Genomic DNA, 23,466 nt, shown 5'->3' with positions numbered 1-23,466 from the left:
TCTTCCTTCACATATTTATTTATTAAACTATAAATTGTTTATAAGATAAGGTTGGCAATTGAATATATTATAAACTTTAAGATGATTTTGTTTGAAAACTTCAATTTAGTAAGTTTGTTAAAAACTCGAATTTTCAGTGGGAATGGAGTAGTTTGAATTTCAAGTTTATCCTAATGCTTCTGATTCCCCAAAATAATTTTAGTGTTGCCCCATTTGAGATTCTAAACAAGTTTAACAAAATAAATAGTCGTGAGAAGAAATATTTAAAAAAAAAAAAAGTACCCTTAATTCAGGAGGACATGTTAGATTATTCAACTATAATAATGTCATGAAAACGACATTGTTTATGATTGTTGATTGATGACAGTACAGGGACGAACACCAAAAGAAAAGAATGGAAGATGGTTAATGTTATTTAAGGCTCTCAACCACAACCACCACCGTGCCTTTATCGGTAGGACAGATGCCCGTAGGACAGACGCCCGTTTCAATTCTCAAACACGGTGGGCCTAAAGTTAAGGGAATGTTTGGAAGGCAAAATTGGCCTTTTTATTGTGGGTATATGACAAGCACTCAGATTTTGACATTTCGGCCCACTACTAAAATTAGGAGAGTCCAAGTTTTAGTCTTTGTCGGCCGCATCACGACTAGCCCAATAATTTGGGCTTTTTTCCCTTTTTCCAAAGAATAACAATACAAGAAGAGGGATCATGGACAACAATTTTAGGACAATAACCAAATAGATTTGAACTTTTAAATAATCAACATTCGAAAGTAAATAAGAAAAGAGAGTTTTATCATTCATTAATGAAGTTCTAATACAATTGGAACCCAAGTACTCGATACCTTAGTATTTCCAATTTCTTCCAACAATGAACTTGATTTTGATTATGCATTGCCAACCAATTTACTCCAACATCCCAAACCAGGACCTCCATGGAAGTACTCCTTTTAACTCGAATGAAACATTTGTAACTGTTAGGAAAAAACTGTGCACCTTTCCACCACATGTTTTTCCCCTATTCTCTGCTCCTATAATCCAAACTTTCATTCTAAATTATGGATGGAATCGAAGAGCTCAGACAGGATTCAGATCGTAATTTAGATCCAAATCCTTCTTGCCATCTTTCCTAATGGTCATGTTTTCAACTTCGATGGTCATATTTTCGACTTGTGCAAAGTGAGAATAGTCTAGAGGTTCTTCTAGTCATAATATCGCTTCTTGAATGCCGATCTTGCTACTAAGATATAGCTGTGTAGGAATTTCACATTTGTGGAGATTTGATACTGCTTCTGTCTGAGTTAGAGTTAATGCAAGCAAAGGTTCTAATAAAAATGTCTGATTGTCGCTTTTTCTTTCCATCTCCTTCTTTTCCTTTTCCATCTCTTCTAATAAAGCCTTACCGGTGTCAATACCTGTTGATCATGTCCAATTTGCATAAGTAAAGACCTTATAATACATGTTTGTGATATTTTGTTAAATAGCTAATGATCGATTTATTATTATTACCTGCAAGGTATCCGCCATGGACATAGCCATTAAATCTTACACTTGTGTGTTCTCCGGTAAAGAATATGCGTCCAACGGGAGCCTGATATAATACAGAGAAAAATATAAATTGAAAAAGAACTAGTTTCGAAGTTTAATAATTAAGCTTTAATTAAGACTGTAACGAACAGGATTTATTTTAATCTAATAACGATGGCAATGTAAGAAGCATAAGAGTAAGATATAAAAACCTTGATATTCTGAACAACATCGTCATTAGAGATTATGGGATAGTTGCTATAGCTGCCACATTGGAACCTGTTGTTCCACCAACGAGGCACAAGTATATCAGTAGCATCAGGAATGTTGGGCCCGAACATGTCCCTTAACACCCCCATGGCTTCTTTCAATGTATCTCCATCAGGCTGACCTTCCACACGCTTAGATTCCCCATTTGTCAACGTCACAACCAGGATATTGGATCCAGGGTATGCGTTCTCCATGTGCTAATGACATTGGCAACACATCAGTAAACCAACTTGGATGAAAAGGGCAAGAAGTAAGTTATAAAGATTTAAGAAGATAATCCAATTCCACACCGTTATTTAAAGACAAATGTGCTTATCAATCACCCATCAGGGAAAAGAGAAAATACACTTCTCATTTTTCGGTTCTTCATGACAATATAATTGGTATGAAGTCTACGCTGGCAACTAAATAATTTTTTGGAAACGAAAGAGACAGAGAGATCCCACAATGTCTGCACTACCGGACAGTTGTGGTGGCTAAGATTTATCAATCTTTTTAAAACAGAAGAATAGAGTTAAATTTTTATTTTATTTTTTTATTTTATTTTATTTTATTTTTTTGCGACGTCCAAAAATTGATTATAATACAGAGTATAAAGCCAATAAAACCAAGTCAACAACAGCTGAGCCAAGGATTGCTCCTACAGTGCAACAAATATTGCCAGCTCCGAGAGAGTGACAGATATCAAAGCATCACGATAGGGGAAAAAAATAAAAAAAGAAAAAAAAAATCAGAAACTAACCATGTAAAATTTAATTTTTGTGTATCATATAGCAAACGAAAGGTAGTTGCAACCCAACTGTTAAAAAACACAGTGACGACAACATCGCTATCATAATTCGAAAGCTTATTAACAAACGCCTATTAAGGAGAAACAAAAAAAAAAAAAAAACAAAAAAACAAAAAAACAAAAAAAAAAACAAAAACAAAAGAAGAAAAAAAAAAAAAAAAATCCACACTATTGGCTTATTTCAGCCACGTTGTTTTCGTTGTTTGTAGTTTTCTGCTTGACTATCTAGCCTTAAAAAGAGAATTATCAAAACTAACATTATACAAGATAATGGGAGATGAGCCTTTCTCAACATTTAAGTGACGTTTTCAAGTACGTAACATCTAAAATAATAGGCAAAAGCAATATTTGATACTAGCCCTCAAATCAAATATCTCAGAAATTGACAAAAGAAACTGATGATAGTATCAAATGCATTCACCTTAAGGAAAGTTTACTGTTCTGTAAATAGACTCGTCCATTAATGATTTGGTAATAATACTATGCAAAAAAGTAAAATCCAGACACAGAGAGTTTCCACATATCATCGATACACACATCATTAAAATGCAGGACGTAAGTACTTGGTTGGAATAGTCACGTAAATCTAAGATCCTATTTAAAATTTAGCAAATTAAACTTTTAACTTCTTTCCTAGTTCATGAATAACATTAAAACATATCATTTCACAATCTTGAAGAGACCATATATCAAAGGAAAAATACAAAAAAGGCAGTAACGACAACAAAAACAGGCAACTTGCAAATTCTATGCATAACACAACATAAATATGTAGTTAAACTAATCTGATACTAGTAAACGAGGAAAATCACATAATATTAGTTTAATTAATCTCTTAAAAGTAGCAAACGTGGAAATTCGTATAGCGTTAGCTGGCAACAATGATGGATAGAATTAAAAAAATAAACCAACCTGCCAAAACGTGTAGTAGCCTCTCCTCTCATGGGCATAGAGGAAGAACTCCTTTCCGGGGCCACATGGCCAGAACTTATATGGAAACTTAAGAAAGATCTTTGTATACACCATCACATCACATTTCTCTATCGCATCCGTTTTCCATTTCTGTTTCGTCATTAAGCAAATTAAATTAATAAATTTTCTAGCAAACTTATTGTAAAATGGAAAATTAATATGCACTACCCTTTGAAGTCCCGGCGCAGGGAGCAAATGCAAACAAAAAGATTGACCATTACGCAATGATTAATTAACCGGGATAACTAAAACCAAATCGAAGAATGCATAGGCATTCAATTTTTATTTTTTTTTAAAAAAAAGGTGACCCAATCAACCTATTCCTAAGGATAACCCTGTGGGTTACAATTCTATGGATCCAGCAATCCATGGGATTTGCATAAAATAACACCTCGAAAGTCCCTCTCTTGCGTCACAACCAGCCAAGCCATATTTACTAGACCTACGATCCATTACTTCTGACTTCAACTAAATCGTATTTAATTTGGTGGGCCCACGCCCTACGTAGCAAGTAAACGGATGGGAAACTACCATGAAGAGGGGCCCATATCCAAGGGACCCAACCCCTCTCAGATTCCACTATGTTGGACTACAGTAAAATGTGCACGTTTAACGCTAAAGATTCTACGATATAATACGTGTCAAAGACGTGAGGGATAACCCACATCCTAAACGGACAAAAAAATTCACTTAAAAAAATCATGTTATTAAAGTCTTCGAAAAATATGTACCTTGCCGATGAGGGCATTGTTAGATATATTTTCTTTGTTACTCTACAAGGCTATCCTTGACAAACCCAAGAGCATTAATAGTGATAAAGTTGGCAAAAACATGAAATAAATAAATAAAACAAGATGAGACGTACGGGCAAAGGAGGATTGAAGGAAATTAGTTGGCTTTTGAGAACGCCAATGCTGACGGAAGAAATCACGTAACTTGCCTCGTAAACGGAACCATCCTCCGTTTTTACCGTAACGCCGTTTCTCGAGTGCTGTAATTCCCGAACAACCTGGACCCAAAATCGTGCATGAATGATGAAACCATGAGTTTTTTTTTTTCTCAAAAAAAAAAAAAAAAAAAAAAAAAGAAGCCAATGAGTTAATAGAATATCAAAAATAATTGAAAATGTGAAAGAGTCCAAGAATGATGACCACCCCTTAAAAAGAACCCATAAGATTCTGGACGGTCAAACATGAAAATGAATGCAAAATTAAAAAGGAAAAAGACTTATTAAATAAGAAACTGCACAGAATTCAGATTCATTGACCCATTACCCATTAATGAGAGCTTTCTGAAAACAGCCATAAATCATAGAGTAAAGAATCAGGTCCATTGGATACTGATTCTTTTGAGCAATTCAGTAATTAAGCCAACGACAACAGCATATTAAATAGAGAAAAGTGACAACACTCCCTACTTTCATGTTCTTATATGAGCCTGATATGACATCTCACCACAACGGTTATTGTTCTTGGGTCATAATGGACACTGCAGAAAAATGAAAAAATTGGGACTTTCGACCCTACTAATTTATGAGTGACATTAGGGCATTTAAAAGGTAACAAAGATAATGGCTATTCATGGCTATATGATTGAAATCAAATATATTGTAGGTAGGTCATGTGATGGCCCTAAGTGGGGGTCCTCTACATGAGAAAAGCTTTTTTCTTTTTTAACTTTGCAATGAGCACTTGAAAATGTTCTAACAAAGGTCAAAGGTGCAATACTTGGTATGATTAAAGTGAAAAATCATTACAATTATGAAACATGTACATAATATAACTTGCAAAAAATTCACATGATCAGCACAGCTCAATCTCTATATTATTGCTTCAAATGCACTTCTATATTTATCCATAAAAACAAAAAAAAATCAAATGACATAACTTCCAAATATGTGTAATTGGAGTGAAATAACCCCCCTTCAAATTTTTTTCCTTTTGCATCACATTTGCTTCCAAATGAAGAAATCTCATAATAATTAATTGTAAGACAGCTATTTTGCAATTAAAAGGTAATTTAAAAAAGCGCCAAATCTTCAACCACATAACCAGATTAAAAATATCATTTGGTTTGCCCGTGAAACCGATGATGAAAATTTCAAGTACGACATTTAAAGATAATAAAAAGAAGAACACTGGTCCTGGATAAAATAAAATATAATCATATAAAAGCAAACAAAAACATGAGTTGACCCTGGTAAAAGGTAAAAATTTGACAAATATAATAATATGTATCATAATATTTTTTCCCGGAAAGCAAAAGAAAAAAAAGCAAAACAGCTTTCAGGAAAAAAAAAAAACGTCATTATCTCAAAACTATAAAAGGTGGGGGTCAATCAATCTCAACAACAAAAAGAAAGCAGAGCACATGCAAACAAAAGAAGAAATTCGTATTTTTCCCCTGTTCCTCTTTTCTTCTTATGTATTTAACTCATATATGTCCCTTTGTTTCCACGTTATGATTGGATAATAAAAAACAGCAAAGCGACCAAAAACATTTAAATAACAAATAATATGACGCAAAAAAATTAAATTAATTATTATTATTATTATTATTATTTACAAAACGGAAGATATTTGTAGTAGTGTACCTTGTTGAGTTTGAGACGGCTATCCAAGATTTTTCCTTCAGAGGTAAACAAGAAATCTGCAGCCATTTTGTAGAGCAAAAATTCATACCCTCTTTCATCAGCAACTAAAAATTCTCGCTCTCCAAAATCCAAGTAAGTAGATATGGGTTCAACCTCTGGCAAAACATAAAAACAGAAACTCTCACTTTCAGAAACAAGGCTATGAAAACAGAGAAAAAATTTTATAATGTAGTATAAATAAGATTTCATATTTTTAGATTTTCCAAGAATTTTATCTATTTTCACAGCAGCCAAACAGAAGATTTGACCGTGGAAAATGAAAATATGGAAACTGACCTGCCATCTCAAAATCGTGCAGTACGAAGTCAATGGCGAGCTCCATAGGCGTTTTGGGCATGCTAAGACAAAGCACAAAAAACCAAAATAAGTGAAATCACGAATAATAATACAGTTAAGAAAGCTATGTTTAAATTTATATTATACATTCTTATTTTTTTCCAAATAATATTTATTAAAGCCGAATTTCGTCGAAACATCCTGAAAAGATGAAAAGAGAGACTTACGAAGGCGGTTCGGTTCCTTTGGATAAGTCGCCACCACAAGGATTTGCCTCATCATTCCTCAGCTTCTGAATCGCCGATTCCACTGCCTTTTTGTACGAGTCAGCCGCTATTCCACTCGGAAAAATTTTCCCGCTGAATCATATAAAAAAAAAATTAGAAAAAAATGAAACTAAAAATGCTAAATTGCGCCGGTGGAGCAGAATGCGAGTAGGCGAAAAAACCTTAAATCAAATTAAAAAAAAAAAAAAAGGCTTGAGAGACTAATTCACCACCCGGCGCAAATTAGGAGAAACAGAAAAAGTTTTTCCTTAAACAGACAAACAAAGAGAAAAAAGAGGGGAAAAAAAATTCCGGCGGTATTTTCCGTTAAATACCTTTTATCATAGATATTATAGCGAGCATTACTATAATCGGAGAAACATGTACGGAGTCCGGATTTATCGGCGAGTTCCCAAACCGGATTCGACTCTTTTCCACCTACTCCAGCGATCCAACCGGCTCCGAGTTCCACCGAAAAGCCACCGAAACCTTCTTTCCTGATTCTCCCACCGATACGGTCCGAAGCTTCTAAAATTGTTATGTCCTCTACGCCGTTCTCGGCCAATACCTTGGCCGTCGAAATACCTTCTCAACCAAAAAAAGAAAAAAGTGAACAAAAAGAAAAGGAAAAAAAAAAAAAAGAAAAGAAAAATCGACGGCCGGGATTTGATTAAGGAATTTGAAATTTTACCAGAAACACCAGCGCCGATGATGATGACGGAGCAACGAGAAGGGGATTCCATCAAAGTGCGCCAAGAAAAAGAAAAAGAGAGAAAGAGAGAGAGAAACAGAGGAAGAAGAAGAACAGGAAAAAAGAGAGAGAGTTCGTTTATGAGTTTTGCAAGAGATGCAGAAATAGCGGGAGTCGGTTTATATAGTTTTTTTTTTTAGAGAGATTTGGAGTTGTACTCTTTTAAAGTGTGTGTATTGGAGTTTCTATGTCTTTTCTCTCACCACCCAATCTCTCCTAAATCTTTTAATTTTCTTTCCCTTATTTTTTTTTTTTAATTTTTATTTTGACGTGTCTCTTCAGTTTTAAAGGGTGTTTTCGTCTTTATAGCAAAGGATCAAATTGGAAACTTGTGCTCTTAGCCGAATTTAGGCTTTTATTCGCCTATATTGGACCAGGTACCACCTAAAGTGTGTGAATGAAAGTGGGGCGGTTTTTGGAGTTGGACCATCAAGTTGATGATTTAAAATTAAGATAAAAAAGATTAATTAATTTAAGAACAATAGAGTGTTTCTATTAGAGTTTTCTACCTTAAAATTTGAGTATTAGCAATGGCCTACTAAGGGTATAAATAAAATACAAAAAGTTATATTTTTATTAATTATGGTGTAATAATTAAATTATAATAATATTTTTTTTACCTTAAAAAAAATACCTTTCGATAATATCATAGACATCGGACTATAGTCCTACACCATACTGTATTATGGTATGCAACTATCCAAGGCAATAACAGATCTTGTCAAAACTCGAATTTTAATTTTTAAATCTGCAAATGTAAAAGCTAAGTAGTTTTTTTCTTCTAAACTATCAATTTCGGCGGCTCAATTATAATAATATTTGGCCTCTAAAAAAATAAAATGAAATATATTTATAATTTATATGACCCAAACGTTCAGTTTCCTTTACTAAGGAATCTCAAAAAAAATAAAATAAAATAAAATAAACTTGGGGTGGGTGACTTTATAGAGGCAGTTAGTTAATTCTAGTTTTTGATGGTCTTTCTTACTGCTTGACCCATGATTGGTATAAGGGGGTAAAAATTATCATTTACTACTAAAGTTTAATTTTTGAAGCTTATTTTAACATTATTAGAATATTTTACAGTAAAAAATTCTAAATATCTACCCGTGGAAATACAGGAGAAGGTACACTACCTTCATAATTTTCATGTACAAAATTAAAATGCGAAGGGCATATTAGTCAAATAGAGGGGTAGTTTAGGAACTTGGATGTTAACATGGGGGAAGGGTAGAACAGTAATTTGGGTAAGGAGTGAAAAAAGTGAGTTGGTGGTCTATCCGTGTGGTCCATATCACAACGTGAAAGGCATTGAATGTGAGGCAGGAAGGCAAGGAAGAAGGCACCCCCAGTCGTGTGGGGGTTCAGCGGTTGCACGTGAAAGATTTGGTTGCACACGTGCGAACATTTTATTGGCGGCTAATTTTGTTAGTAGCTGTCACTTGTAACGATGACAGCTTGATCAAGGCCTTGCATTGTTAATCCTTGATTTAAGTGAGTCGGCTGAAAGCTTAATTGCTTAATCATCTCCTAAACTTAGACTCCCCAAAGCACTGCCAACTAAATATAATTAATTAATTAATTAGAAGCCACAAATGTTGCTGTGACTTTGAACCAGTTGGGCAGAGACAGACCGTTATTTTCTACTCTGTTTAAAATAACATAAAATGAATTGAATATTTATCCCAAAAAAATGTACTTATTTGGCCATCATATCTGTATTAAAGCCTTAGTTTTTTTTTTTTTTTTTTTTTTGGTGAATAAAATGTTTGTTTTGTTGGCACTACTATAACTGAGTAAGTGGGTTGGTGAAGTTCAATTTTTGACACCAGAGTGAAAAAAACAAAAAAACTAAATTTAAATTAAATACCAAAAAGAAAAACATAAGTGTTTGGTAACATAATTATGTGTAATTTCCTTAATATTTGTTAGTGATAGTTAAAGTTTAATTTTTTTTTTAATTTAAAAAAATTGAATACAATTTCAAATTGTATTTTGATTTTGATTTTTTAATTTTATATTTACAATGAACTAAGATACTTAAATAACATTAACAAAAATTTGATATAAATAAATTACACACAATTAGAATTAGAAAGGAAAAAAAAATCAAAAACAAAAAAACCTTTTTTATGTTATCAAACTTCACTTTATATTTTCTATATCCTATTCAATATGTGTTTCTTATTTTCTCCAAACTATAAAAATTATCCTATCGGAATCTAAAGTAAATACATTTATTAAATTAATCTAATTATGCAATCTTGGTAATTTAATATTATAGCACCACTTTTTTCAAACGGAAATTTTAGTTTCTCTGTGGATGAAAAGTGGTTTATTTTATTTTTTTAATTTTTGAAAGTGAATCAAATGATCTAAACATATTTATAAAAGAAAAAATAAAATAAAATTGATCTTAACATGAACACTATGATTGATTTCCCTCAATAGCATATGGATATAATTGATGTGAAAGAAGTTTTTCTCTGGGACAAAGACTAGATAGACTTGAAATTATACAAACTTCTTAAACTACTTTTGCTTAGTCCTTAAAGCAATTTTTGTCCTTTTATGGAGGATTTTTAATTTGTGAGATTGTGAAAGGTCCATTTTCAAAGATTTGCTGCATGAAATGGTAATATAGACAACATTGTAATGGACTTCAGCATTGCTAACCAAACAACAATTTGACGTGGCATGATTTGAAATGTCTTTGATTACTCCTTAACGATTAATCATTAACAATCTAATGATGTATTTAATCATGTATATAATATAATCTAAGTACTTAAGATATGAACATACCCATTAACTTTAAATACAGATATATATATATATATATATATAAGAAATCTAAATATGGCTTTTAACATCATAAAGTAAACAAATGAAAAACATAAATAAGAGAGAGAATTATGAGAAATCCAACAAAATGAATGTTAAAAACAAATAACAAAACAACAAAATAGCTTGAATATTTTTAATATTTTAACTAGGTAATTGTCATCAATTATGGCACATTAAGATATAAAATCATTGACATGAAAATTATTGTGAACTCCATGGATATATATACCTGAATAATGAATTTGTTGAGAGAGTTCAGATTTACATGATTGATAAGAGATAATTAAGATTTAAAACTCCAATTTAAAAAAAAAAAAAACAAAAACAAAAATTTAATTCTGAATATGCATATTAATCGACCCAGATTATTAAAAAAATATTAATTATCTCCATGAACAAATTATAGTAGCATTAGGTTCTCAGTGAAATATGCTTGATTTTTTTACCTCCCATAAAATTATCTTGGAGTATCTCCATTGTTATGAACATCAGAATATCCATTCGACTTGATGAATCAACAAAATAACTTATAGAATACGTCCAAATTAGTCAAATGAATTTAGATCCTTTTCTTTAATAATGAAACATTGAAACCACTTTAGACCAAAAACCATTCATATGTATAGCCAACAAACCAATCACCACCATATAAATAAATATATTTTAATAGTTTTTTTTTTCTTTTTGTTTTTTTTAAGTGAATGTTGGCTACTTGGCTTTGCCTCTAATGTAAATAAAATGTGAATATAATTATCAAAACATTTAACACATTAGGATGAGGAAACTACTTGGAAAATTCAGTACCTTTCAAAAGTAGTCCTCAAGATATTTCTTCTTGGCCACTGACCAAAACTGACTTGAAGGACAAGAAAAAATTGCGATAATTAAGTTTAAATGAATGGTTGATGGTTTGAAAAATACTATATGTGGTTTCCAAATTTCTGTCTTATATATTTAATAATTCAAAAGGGCTAATAGATGTAATAGTGTTTGGCAGTATTTCACCTAGTAGCTAAACTTTAGTAATTAATTGTTTTTTGTGTGATTTTGATTTCTTTGGAGAAGAACCAAGTACTCTTCAAGCTCAACTTTTTCTTTTTCTCTCTGTTCAGACAATTGAATGATGAACTTCATATTTCTTAGTAAAATGATTCTGAATTTGAATTTATATATGTACAGTATATAAAATATGTAGAAATATTTTTCTCGGTTGAAGCCCTAAATTGGCATGGAATCAATAATGCAACCATGATTGCACAGAAAATGGAAGAAAGCTAAAAGCACATGACTTATTCAAATTCTCCCTCCCCAAACAGAAAAAAGGGTGACACTTGGACTAAAATGATTTGACCATAACCTTCCAAATAGATACAATTTTCTGGATTGATCTCATCTTTTTAATGGTTTTTTTTTCCTCACCGACAATTGGACAATTTGGAGTACTTGTAGTTTATATCATTAGCCGTGGTAGATCCGTCAATTGGTGACTCTAATTTCTGTTTGCTTTCTCAAATTTTTTTTTTTTTTTTTTTTGGGGGTTTTCCTAAAAACCATAAATAAAAGACAAGTTTAGTTAGAAGAGGCAAAATGCTATACTCTAACCAGAAAAACAGAAAAAGGACAGCAAACTGCTGAGTCATATGGTGGTAGAAAATTCAAATTATTCGTCAGCCTTATCACAATTCCTTTTGTTGAAAAAAAAAAAAAAAAAAGAGAGAGAGAGAGATATTTCAATTTGATCTTGGCTTTTTTTTAGCTAACAAAAAGTAGAGCATTTATGCATGAGTGATGGAGAAGAATGGACCAATAGGTTTAGAGATATATATTATTATATGTGTAACGTATATGTATATACATCTGTTATAACAGTGACATTTTCCCAAAGGCAGAATGGCATTTTGAGCAATTATTTGTCCTCTAAAGGTAATAACAAAGATTCTCATTCTTTCTCTACGTTTTCTGTTTTTCTTTTTAATGGATAAATAGGATTCCAATATTCATCAAAGTGTCAAGGTCATCAAGAGCAGAAAATATAGATGTTAGATAGATTAGTTGCTAGCTTTGTACATTTATTTATATTATTATTTTTCATTTTTTTATACATTTTCTTACTCTTGCATGATGAAATAGTACTCTAGGTACCCATATGTCATTATCTGCTGGCAAATTGTGCATTATTGAAGTTCTAAAGAAACAAGTGGCAGAAGACAGGGGAGCCATACATATATGGTAGGAAATGTGTGTGTGTATATATATATATATATATATATCTATATAGAATATTTTATTTTTTTGGATGACTGTATTATAGAATATATATTTGTATATATAATATATATGATAACATTGTCATGCTGGCAGATTGCAAATTCTTTATGGATCAGCAATGCGCAAATACATGTATAAATACGAAACATCTAAATAATCAGTTAGTTTTGAGCTTCTTTGAAAATAATTTCTATACTTAGATCTAAGCCATCTAGAAATGGAATTTGTTGAGTTGTATAGTATAGCAAGGTGTTTGAAGCCACTTTCACAGTTCACACTACAATCTTGCCAAACTATTTTGGTGGTTTTGTTTATTTTCTTAATAAAAACATCACATTTTTTGTCCACTCTACACCAATATATATATATATCTATATATATATATATGTATATTATCTCTGTTTTAGAAAAATTGCTGTCCACGGATTATCATGAACCCACTTATACATATAAATAAAATTGTTGAGCAATCAAAACCAAAAGATTATTACGCATGTGATAGATTCAAAATTATGTCATTTTGAGTATTTAATTCTGATATGAATCTTCAACATGACATATGATCTGGTTTAGCTATCAATGCAATCTATCTTGCTTGCTAGGTCCCAACCGATATTATATATTATATGCATATATATTCATTAAAATATCAGAGATATCTATATCATGTATCTATAATCTATATATTAATAATATGTGTCTGAGCTTGTTATTTTCCAATCTTACCTAAATTTTAACTGCTATATCTTCATCATGTTATATATACAGTTTTCTAGGGAGACTAATTTAACTATTTTGAGATATAGTACGATATTATAAGAGAAATGGTAAAGATTTGCAAGTAGAGTCCAAAAGAAAGTGAGACAAGGATTTCAAATGAAATTAAAGAGAGCGAAATATCTGCCTCCTGTCTAGGTAGAAATAATATCTTTGAGATGGTGATGGATGAGAGGCAAATTTGGAATACAACAATATATGTCTTCTCATGAAAGACATGAAACATTTCATGGAAGGTAGATCATAAATGCATGCAAGTTGCACTCGATTTGGAGACGAACTACATACATGTATTTATGTATGGACCATTTTATTACAAAATTACACATTTCCTGGCCTGTTACTTCTATCAACTCAGTCTCATTAACTTTTGGTCATTAACTTTTGGACCTTCAATTAATTTTTATGTCACAAATGTTCCCACCACATTACCATCCTCACCTTTTTCATTAATTTTTCGTCTTCAATTTTATTTTCAGTTGCATTGTTTTTTGGCTATTATATTCTCCATAAGAAAGACAGCTCCATATCTATATATGCATTAATTGTTTGCAATTTGTACCTCTCTACTATGTTCAGTTGAGCATTGAACTTTTTTTCTTTTTCTTTTTTTTTCCTTTATTCCTTTTTTTGTTTTTGGCCAAAGCAAACGGTAGAAATCATTCCATGCCAAACAGGAGGTTGATTGGCTATCAATGTTTATCTTAACCCGCCTGATAATTTGATAATTACTAACCTCTTTTAGTTCATTTTCCATTAGCTTTAAGTAAATTTTCTGTTGGAAATTTAATCTGGCTATGCATGCTCAACTTATTCAATAAGGCAAATGATATGGAATTGGATTATTTGGTTACCCAAAAGCCATAACTTATTCAACAATAATGTGTCTTTAGTATTTAGGAGTCTTATACCAAATGAGTAGAACAACTAATTAACTTATCTCTTCTTTATTGACTGATTTTTGCTGATAAATTTTTTTACTCGTTACTTGTTATTTAAACAGTGTTTTCAACTTATGAAAAAAAAGTCTTATCCAGAATGAGATAGAGTAGTTAAGATTGCGTTTGAAATTAAAATTAAATAAATTCATTCCAATTGATCAACCTTTGAAAGGGTCATTTTTCATTGAAGATTTTTCTTTTTGTCCAAATCAAACCACACCAAGATGCCCATCTCCATTTGTTATTGAATTCTTAGCTTACAAGACAGGGCTTTAATTAGAAGCCTGTCCATTGGCTAGTTTGATATCTTTAGCATTTACTATGATTGTGCATTATCTTGATTAAGCTGAAAATGACTCTCTTTGAACATGTCTTTGTCATATAGACATTCCTTTGTGCTTGAGTATTTGTACCCTTTAACTGTAGATTCTACACATATTGCACCAAAATTCCAAATACTGGGTTCAAAGAAGCATAATTGTAGTGCCTTGAAAAAGTGGGGAAAAAAAAAAAAAAAAAAGAGTAAAAAGATGAAGAAATGGAAGTGGGTTCTAGAGGAGGAAGAAGATGGTATAAATTGACAAATAGCATATACCCCAAAGTTGAATGTGGCATGGTGGCAATAATGGCAGAAGAAGAAAATGAAAGGAATAAACAAAAGAAGTCATCAAGTTGTTACTTATTAGTTCTGAAATCCAAATGGAATAATTTGGAGAGTTCCAAATGGAGCCGGCTATCCAATCACACACAATGTGGTTTCCAAAAAAGTTTTTCATTTTTGGGCAATTTTAATCTTTGTTTGTCATAATCAAGATGCTTGAACGCAAATGGTGTTGAATGCATTGAATATTTTGTTAAGAGCTTATTGTCATAAGGTTCACATTGATGATGTTGTACTTCCATGTGAAGAACGTCTATTTGAAAATTACTTACTAAATATATTGGATTAAATAATTAACTAAAAGTGAAGATGAAGTGGAAATTAGTTCATGTTTTGGTCATAAATTCAAACAGTAAAGTTCTTTCATATGAAACATTCCATGGTTTGAATTATGGAAAGCACCTAAATCAAAAACCACATAATTTTCTTGATACCTAAAGTGGGACTTTTGCATACCGAAAAGCTGTTTGGGAAATGGGGAAATTAAGCTAATTAAATAAAATACTTTTCCTTTGCTCTAATGTATTAAACAAAATTTTGCAACCTTATCGAGTGACATTGAAATTTTTTCATGTCACAGTATTTTATGTCAGATTTAGTGAAGACTTAAAGCCAAGATCAGCTTTTATTGCATTATTTATGAGCTTGGTTTAACTATATTGGTCACAAAGACCCCAAAAGCTACAATTAGAATAATGTTTGTCAAATTTAGCCCCATTATATGCATTCGAATAAAACTGTCATAAAAGTGCTTTTTTTTTCTAATGATTATATGCTACTACACCGACCGAGTCTTTAGAATTGACCTTTCTCTCCACTTCCTAGTCTCCTTTTCCTACATGATCGGGGTTGAATAATACTTGTATGAGATGGGTTATTGTCTTAGTTTCTAATAGGTAATGATGTTTTCCATAGGGACCTTTTGAAAACAAAATCCTAAACTTGGCTTGTAAGGGACTCCGAACAGTGTTATAGATTTGCTTGATAGCTCCATTAGAAGCCTCTTTGCTTTATGGCCTTGTGGGTCAAACTCTATTTGTTGCAATCTGTTAGAAGATATTAAGATTTGACTGGGTTATAGGGTCTTTTCTTCTATTGACTCAATGATGTTGTATGGGAAAGTTTGCAAGCCTCTCCTCCACTGCTGTATTTTGTGCAATTCCATTCACACTCTTTTTCATTCTTTCTTCAAACTTCCAAGCTGGAAAAAATAGTGGGAAAATAGCAGATTTGAATAACTTGCGTGTATTTAGATAAGTTGGTAGAATAGACATCATTCCGCCGATACCATTGATACAATAACATATATGCTTTTTAGTCAATCATATCCCTCACCTAATTTTAAGCAAATGGAAGAAACTACTCCAGAATCATAGTTTAATACAAATAAAATAAAAATGAGATTAAAGAATACAGTCTTTAGCTAAGCCATGTTCCTAGTCCACCCAAGCTTGGTTTCTCTCTTAGTTAGGTTTGGCACTCATGATCAGACCAATCAAATAGTGAGGTTCCATCTAGTTGTCATCTCCTTTTCATGTACTAGAACAGCCCATCTCACTATACCCATATACCTTTATTTTTTGACTTGAACACTGGTTTCCATCAAAACCCAGAAGCAATCCACTTAGCTTTATTGATTGAGCCTACTTCCTTAGGCCCCATATTGGAATGCCCAATGAATATACATAATCAAAATTTAATGGAGCTGATCGCAAGATAAGAAGAGGATATAGTCCAACAAACTGGGTTTATGACCATGTAAAAAGCATGCGCTTTAAGAAGTCCAGGTCCAGGTTTGGTATTGACCTGTGGCCTAGTAACATAAAGTCCACCTGTAGGGGAAATGGAAGAGGAAAGAGATATAGAGAGAATTATGTCAGAGGAGAACAAAAGAGTTGACAAAATTAAAAGACATGGGACAAGCTTTCTACAAGTAAAACAAATGTGAAGTATGTGTTAAATAGTTAGAACCAAGAAGTCACCCGTATCTGACATAATTTATGAAACTTTTCTCCACAGTAAAATTTCATACCCATGCTAAAAAGTTAGAACCAAGAAGTCACCCGCATCTGACATAATTTATGAAACTTTTCTCCACAGTAAAATTTCATACTCCATGCTAAATGATGTTCTTTTATTAAATGATGCCAGGAGAGTCAAATTCCTTGGGCTAAATGATTCCTAAGCTACATGTAGAATATTCAAGAAATATTTTCCAAATCAGAAGTTTATTGGCAGTTGTATAATAAAAAAAATAAAAAAAAGTGATTTGCAAGGTAAGTAGAGAAAAGAAAAGGGTGAATACCTGTTTCATGACCATTTTGGAAGTTTGCAGTCTACTTTGAAAGTTTTCTTCGAAGTAAGTTATCGTACTAGCATCCAATCAACTTCTTACCTGAAAAACACATTGTAATTAATCATAGAAGAAAGCAACACCAAAAGTTGAAACAAAGACAGTCCTGTTAGGTTTATAACCTTTTGGACTCGTGAATATTGGTAAACGCCAAATACTAATGCCTGGTTTCTGTATAGGACATCTACTACAGTAGAAAGCCTAACAAACCCCTATCCATAGGCCTTGTCAGCGCCAATTCAGAGGCTCGAACTTCCAATCTCTACGTAATATTTCTTAGCACAAATATCATGCAAGATTTAAACTTAGAGAACCATAGTAAAATCATAAGTCGTGGAAGTGTAAGTATTTATTTGTAAGATCCTTTGTGACAAGGAAAAAAATAGAACTATTCAAGTGGAAGACATATCAAGATACCTGGATATTTCATTGTGGCGATTATCTTACCCTGCACGTCTCGAGCATCCTCAACCATGCCTTGGGCATTGTAGGCTTGGATCATGGTAGCAAAAGTGACATTGTCAGGCACGCACTTAAAAGCAATTCACCCATCCTTTCCACATCACTAGCCTGACCATAGGCACTAATAACACGGTTAAAAAAAGGTGTATCTAGTATAACATCGGGATTTCTAACTTGCTTCATAATGGAATCAACTTTCTTTCATATAACCACCTTTACTATAAGCACTAACAAGAGAGCACTGAGTGATAGAATTAGGCTTCATTTCTTGATTTTTCATTTTCTTTAACTAATCATCCATCCTCTCAATATTTCCGGCTTTTCCAATACCTCAATTACAATATTACAGGTAACGAAAGTAGGGGATAGGACCTATTCTCCATGAACTCAATAACAGAACCCATCTTATCCTATATCCATGCTTTCCCATATGATTTGATCTGGATTTAAACATCTTAAAGTCAGGCTTTATTCCCATAAGCTGAAATTTTCATCATACCACTTCTCCAACTTCTCAATTTGCCCACTATTTCCATAGGCCCTCTAAAAAGAATTTAATGTGAAAATATCCAGAAAGCCTGCTTTCAATCATATCAGTCAATGTTTTTTCCATCAATTCCCAGCTAAGACATGTCATTGAGAATATGTTCAATCAGATCAAAGCAGTGGAATTTAGTGCAACAGCTAATAAGAATAGAGTATGTATATGCATGTAGCTTGCATTCAGAAATAAATTCATATCATTCACTGTAAATATGCCTTGTCCAGGAGGCCACTTTGGCCATAAGCACTAACAAGAGCAGTATGCACATCAACAGCAGGTAACATAATGTAAAACAGTAAGCTGGCCTGCTCAGGGTACTTGCACTTTCCGAACATCATCAAGAATTCTGTGTATGTTTGGCACCTTGGCTCATACCAGTGCTGCATTCTTAGTAGTCCAAAATCTACAGAGAGCAACTACAGTTTCAGAAACGATGGGAGGCTTGAAGAAGTTCCACAATATTGAGATCTAGACTGGTTTATAGGTCTTTTCTTCTATTGACTCAGTGATGTTGTATGCGAAAGTTTGCAAGCCTCTCCTCCATTTCTATACCTTATGCAATTCCATTGACACTCTTTTCATTCTTTTCTTTCTAATATTTCTTTCATTCTTCTTCAAACTTTTTGAAACCTAGGGGGAAATTAGCAGATCATGAGGGAATTTGAATGACTTGTGTGTACTTTGATAAGTTTGTAGATTAGACATCATTTCCACCAATACCATTGATACAAAAACAAGTACACTTTTTACTCAATCCAGAATCATAGTTTAATAAATAAAATAAATGAAATTCTAGGATGCAAATCTTAGCCATAAGCCATATTCCTAGTCCATTTTGATGAGGTCTGGCATTGTGGATCAGATCAATCGAATAGGGTAGCATCTAGTTATCCCCTCTTGAAGGATCAAGAACAGCCCATCTCGGTGTGTTCACCATACTAGAGTTGAACACTGGTTTCCATCAACAGAAGCCATCCACTTAATTTTCTTCTTTGCTTAGCCCCCTTTCTTTGGACCATATTGCCTATTGGAATGTCCAATGCATATATATCACCACCATTTAATGGGCCTAATCCCAATATGAGAAGAGCTTGCAGTCCAACATATTGGGTTAGGTCAATATGAAAAGCATGTGCTTCAAAATGTCCAAGTCCAGGCTTAAAATTGTCCACTAACCTAGTAAAGTCTTCCTGTAGGGGAAGACTTGGGACGGGTTTTTACGAGTAAAACAAATGTGAAGTATCTGTTAAAAAGTTAGAACTATGAAGTTACATGTATCTAGAATAATTAATGTAACTTTTTTCTACGGTAAGATTTCATACTCCATGCCAGAGGATTTTCTTCTATTAAATGATGCCAGGAGGGTCAAATTCCTTGGGCCAAATGATTCCTGAGCTGCACATAGAATATTCAAGAAATATGTTCCAAATCAGAAGTTTATTGGCAGTTGTATATTAAAAAACCAAAAGAAAATGTGATTTGCATGTTATTTAGAGAAAACAGAAGGGTGACTACCAGTTACATAACCATTCTGGAAGTTTGCATGGTCCACTTTGAATTTTTTTTCCTCCTAAGTACTTCGTCGTACTAGCAACCAATGAACTTAGCACCTGAAAAAGACATTATGGTTAATTATAAAACAAAGCAATACCAAGAGTTCAAACAAAGACAGTCCTTTAGGTTTTATAACTTTTTAGACTCTTGAATATTGGTAAAGAAAAACAAATGTCTGATTTCTGTTTGGGACACCTAACCACCGCTAAAAATATAAAGACAATTGATATCCCAACAAACCCCCGTCAATTGGCCCTTGTCAACACCAATTGAGAGGCTTGAACTTCCAATCTCTTAGTAATATTTCTTAGCACCAATCTCATGCAAGAACTAAACTTAGAGTACCACAGTAAAATCACAAGTGGAAGTGTTTATTTGTAGGATCCAAGTGACAAGGAAACAGATAGAACAATTCAAGTGAAAGACAGTTCAAGATACCTGAATAGTTCCTTGTGGTGATCATCTTACTCTCCAAGTCTTGAGCAGCCTCAATCATGCCTTGAGCATTGTAGGCTTGGATCATGGTAGCGAAAGTGACATTGTCAGGCACACACTTACTTTCCTTCATTTCCAAAAACAATTCACCTATCCTTTGCACATCGCCAGCCTGACCATAAGCGCTAATGACACAGTTGAAAAAAGGTGTATCCAGTATAACATCAGAATTTCTTACTTGCCTCATAATTGAATCAACTTTCTTCAAAAGCCCAGCTTTACTATAAGCACTAACAAGAGAGCAATAAGTGATAGAATTAGGCTTCATTCCTTGGTGCTTCATTTTCTTGAAGTATGCATCCATCCTTTCAACATTTCCAGATTTTCCAAATACCTCAATAACGATATTAAAAGTAACAATAGTAGGAGAGTAGAACCTTTTCTCCATGAACTCAATAACAGAACCCATCTTATCATACATTTCTGATTTCCCATATGATCGGATCAGGATATTGAATGTCTTAATGTCTGGCTTTATTCCCATTAGCTGAAATTCATCATACCACTTCTCCATCTTGTCAATTTGCCCACTATTTCCATAAGCCCCAATAAAAGAATTTAATGTGAAAACATCCGGAAGGCAGCTGCTGCTTTCAATCATACCCATTAATGTTTCTTCCATCAGTTCAAACATTTCAGCTTTACCATATCCATGGATAAGAGTATTGTATGTGACTGTGGTACATTCAATTCCCAGACAGGACATGTCATTGAGAACATGTTCAATCAGATCAAAGCGGTAGAATTTAGTGCAACAGCTAATAAGAATAGAATATGTATATGCATCTGGTTTGCATTCAGAAACAGATTTCATATCATCCACAGTAGAAAATGCCTTGTCCAGTAGGCCACTTTGGCCATAGGCAAAAACAAGAGCGGTATACACGTCAACAGTAGGTCTGAGTCCATCAGATAACATAATCTCAAAGAGTACGCTGGCCTGCTCTGGTTGCTTGCACTTTCCAAGCATCATCAGGAGTTTTGTGTATGTCTGGCATCTTGGCTCATACCAGTGTTGCATTCTTAGCAGTCCAAAAATCTACAGAAAGCCACTACAGATTCAGAAACAATTGGAGGCTTGAAGAAGCTCCACAGTATATGGGTAGAATCCCAAAACGCACTTATGCAACAAACTTTAAAGGCTTATAGCCCAAAAAAAGAACATTTCTATCTGACACAGAACAGAATATTTTGAAGAATTTCTTCCATCACCTATATTCTACTCAACCAAAAAGAAAAAACCCAGAAGTCTTAAAATAGATAAACTAATATTTCTCAGAAGACAAAGGCTCAGTAAATTTCAGAGAATCAGAATCAGACGAGCAAAAATTCGACACACCCAGAAGCAAAACCCGCATGATAAAGTCATATAAAGAACTAAAAAAATCATAAGAAAAGCTCGAACCTTGAGAGCGGTTTCCCAGAAATTCTTTCTAATAGCCTCATCCAAAGCCTCCAAAACAGCTTTAGGCCACAACCTATTGTACTTCTTCGAGTTTGCTTTCCTCTCAATATTCCTAATAGCAGCATCCGTTCTCAGAATCCGGGAAAGGTCCTTCTTGGAGTCCTTCTGGAGTCCATTTTGGGGCGAAGGGGAGCTCCGTTTAGATAATTGTAAACAGCGAATTGTTTGGTTTGTCAAGTGGGTATGTTCACCTTGGAGTTTTATTGAACGCATGGTGCGTGTTAAGAAGGTCGAGGACGATCGTCGCAAGTTAGTGGGTTCCAGGACGTGAGGCTCCATTGAGCGGCAGGCAGAAGAAAACTGGATAAGGTTCAGTGTGAAAGACTGGCCTGGAAGTGACTCAGAGCAGTAAAACAGACGAAGAAGAAGAAGAAGAACATAAGCGTAGGTTAGCAGTTGTCAAGGTATTAATGATAAAATGCGCGGGAGCGCCGGATATTTTTCAGTTCAGAGCGTTATTAACAGTTACACGATCCATTTAGTAGGCCCAATAATATTTTAATTGGCCTTATTTTATTTTAATGGGCTCAAAATTGTTAAGCTGATCAACAATCATTAATGGCCTCAAGATCTGGGTAGTTGCCCAATATCATATTAATGGGCTCAAGTGTTTCATAGTTAGCCCTCCAGGCCCTTTGCATGGGCCCAGAGTGAAAACAGGCTCCCAGTATTCTTGGGCTTATGACCTGTCCCATAAATTTTTTAAATTCTATTGATATGAACCGGAGTATTTTATATGTGTCCAATGAATCAAATTCCATCCAAACCGGTTCAAAAAATGGACTCTAAAAAGGTTGGTTTTAATTTTTTTTTCTTTTAATTTCTCTTAGGAGCCGACGATTCCCTTTGAGTTGGATCCTTTGAATTTGGAAATCCATATTTTATTCATGGGAAAAAGGTTCCAAAAAAAATTGGAATATATATTCCAATTCAATTGGACGGACCAATATAAAAAATTCCACATATGATGCTCATTATGCTGACAAAAGGCTTCCTAGGATTTTATAACTTTTATAATAGTCAATATCTAAGGATACTAAAATTGACATCTTTTGGTAATGGGATAACAATTTGCCAACCACACAAACTTCAAATAAATCAAATATACAATAATATATAAAAATATGGGTTTTTTTATTATTAATGAAAAAAATATTTCTCTACATTTTTAATACCATTTTTATTGGAGGGAGGAAAATAGCATCAAACCATGAATGATTTTGTCAATGAATTAAATTTATTTAGAAAAGCAAAGCATGCATTCTTAAATTTTCAACTGAGGAGGAGATTTTGATTGGGTGGAGTGGCAGTCACCATCTGCAAGGTGAAAAAAAGTAGGCGAAGTTTTTAGGTCAAAATTGGAAGAAAAGGAGTTGGGGAAAGTGGGAAATGCAAATACTTAGTCAAAGAGAAATTGGCGGAATGGAGTAATTTCAATAATAATGTGGGGGCATAATGGTAAAGAGACCCAACAAAGAAGGTTTATTACGCTTACTTTTGTGAATTGTTAAAAGAGTCTCAACTGTCGTGCCGCTGGCGTCTTTGGCACGCGGCGAACATTTTCGGCAATTTTTCAAAACGCGTTTTATACGT

General features: G+C 33.3%; 2 protein-coding genes across 6 annotated transcripts; both read right to left on the bottom strand.

The window, feature by feature from the left end:
* Positions 1–775: 775 nt before the first annotated feature.
* On the bottom strand, positions 776–7,645 carry LOC107435113 (polyamine oxidase 1). The gene is made up of 10 exons (XM_016046671.4): positions 7,447–7,645; positions 7,091–7,340; positions 6,717–6,848; positions 6,490–6,551; positions 6,154–6,308; positions 4,426–4,569; positions 3,501–3,650; positions 1,741–1,995; positions 1,511–1,592; positions 776–1,416 (listed from the first exon to the last, which is right to left on the bottom strand). The coding sequence occupies exons 1-10, from the start codon at positions 7,496–7,498 to the stop codon at positions 1,208–1,210; spliced, it is 1,491 nt and encodes a 496-aa protein (XP_015902157.3). The 5' UTR covers positions 7,499–7,645; the 3' UTR covers positions 776–1,207.
* Positions 7,646–16,229: 8,584 nt separating this feature from the next.
* Positions 16,230–22,252, bottom strand: LOC107431441 (pentatricopeptide repeat-containing protein At3g53170). Of its 5 annotated transcripts, none has more exons than XM_060814373.1 (7): positions 21,814–22,252; positions 20,352–21,447; positions 19,875–19,969; positions 17,771–19,754; positions 17,476–17,628; positions 17,306–17,395; positions 16,230–16,832 (listed from the first exon to the last, which is right to left on the bottom strand). In XM_060814373.1, the coding sequence occupies exons 1-3, from the start codon at positions 22,150–22,152 to the stop codon at positions 19,947–19,949; spliced, it is 1,458 nt and encodes a 485-aa protein (XP_060670356.1). In that variant the 5' UTR covers positions 22,153–22,252; the 3' UTR covers positions 16,230–16,832; positions 17,306–17,395; positions 17,476–17,628; positions 17,771–19,754; positions 19,875–19,946. The 5 variants fall into 5 exon arrangements, with proteins under 5 accessions (XP_060670356.1, XP_060670357.1, XP_060670358.1 ...); XM_060814374.1 differs by having other exon boundaries at positions 17,476–17,615; XM_060814375.1 differs by having other exon boundaries at positions 17,476–17,923; positions 18,029–19,754.
* Positions 22,253–23,466: the final 1,214 nt, after the last annotated feature.

The sequence above is a fragment of the Ziziphus jujuba genome, chromosome 2 (assembly GCF_031755915.1).
Source record: "Ziziphus jujuba cultivar Dongzao chromosome 2, ASM3175591v1".
NCBI lineage: Eukaryota > Viridiplantae > Streptophyta > Magnoliopsida > Rosales > Rhamnaceae > Ziziphus > Ziziphus jujuba.
This window is presented reverse-complemented; position numbering and strand designations above follow the sequence as displayed.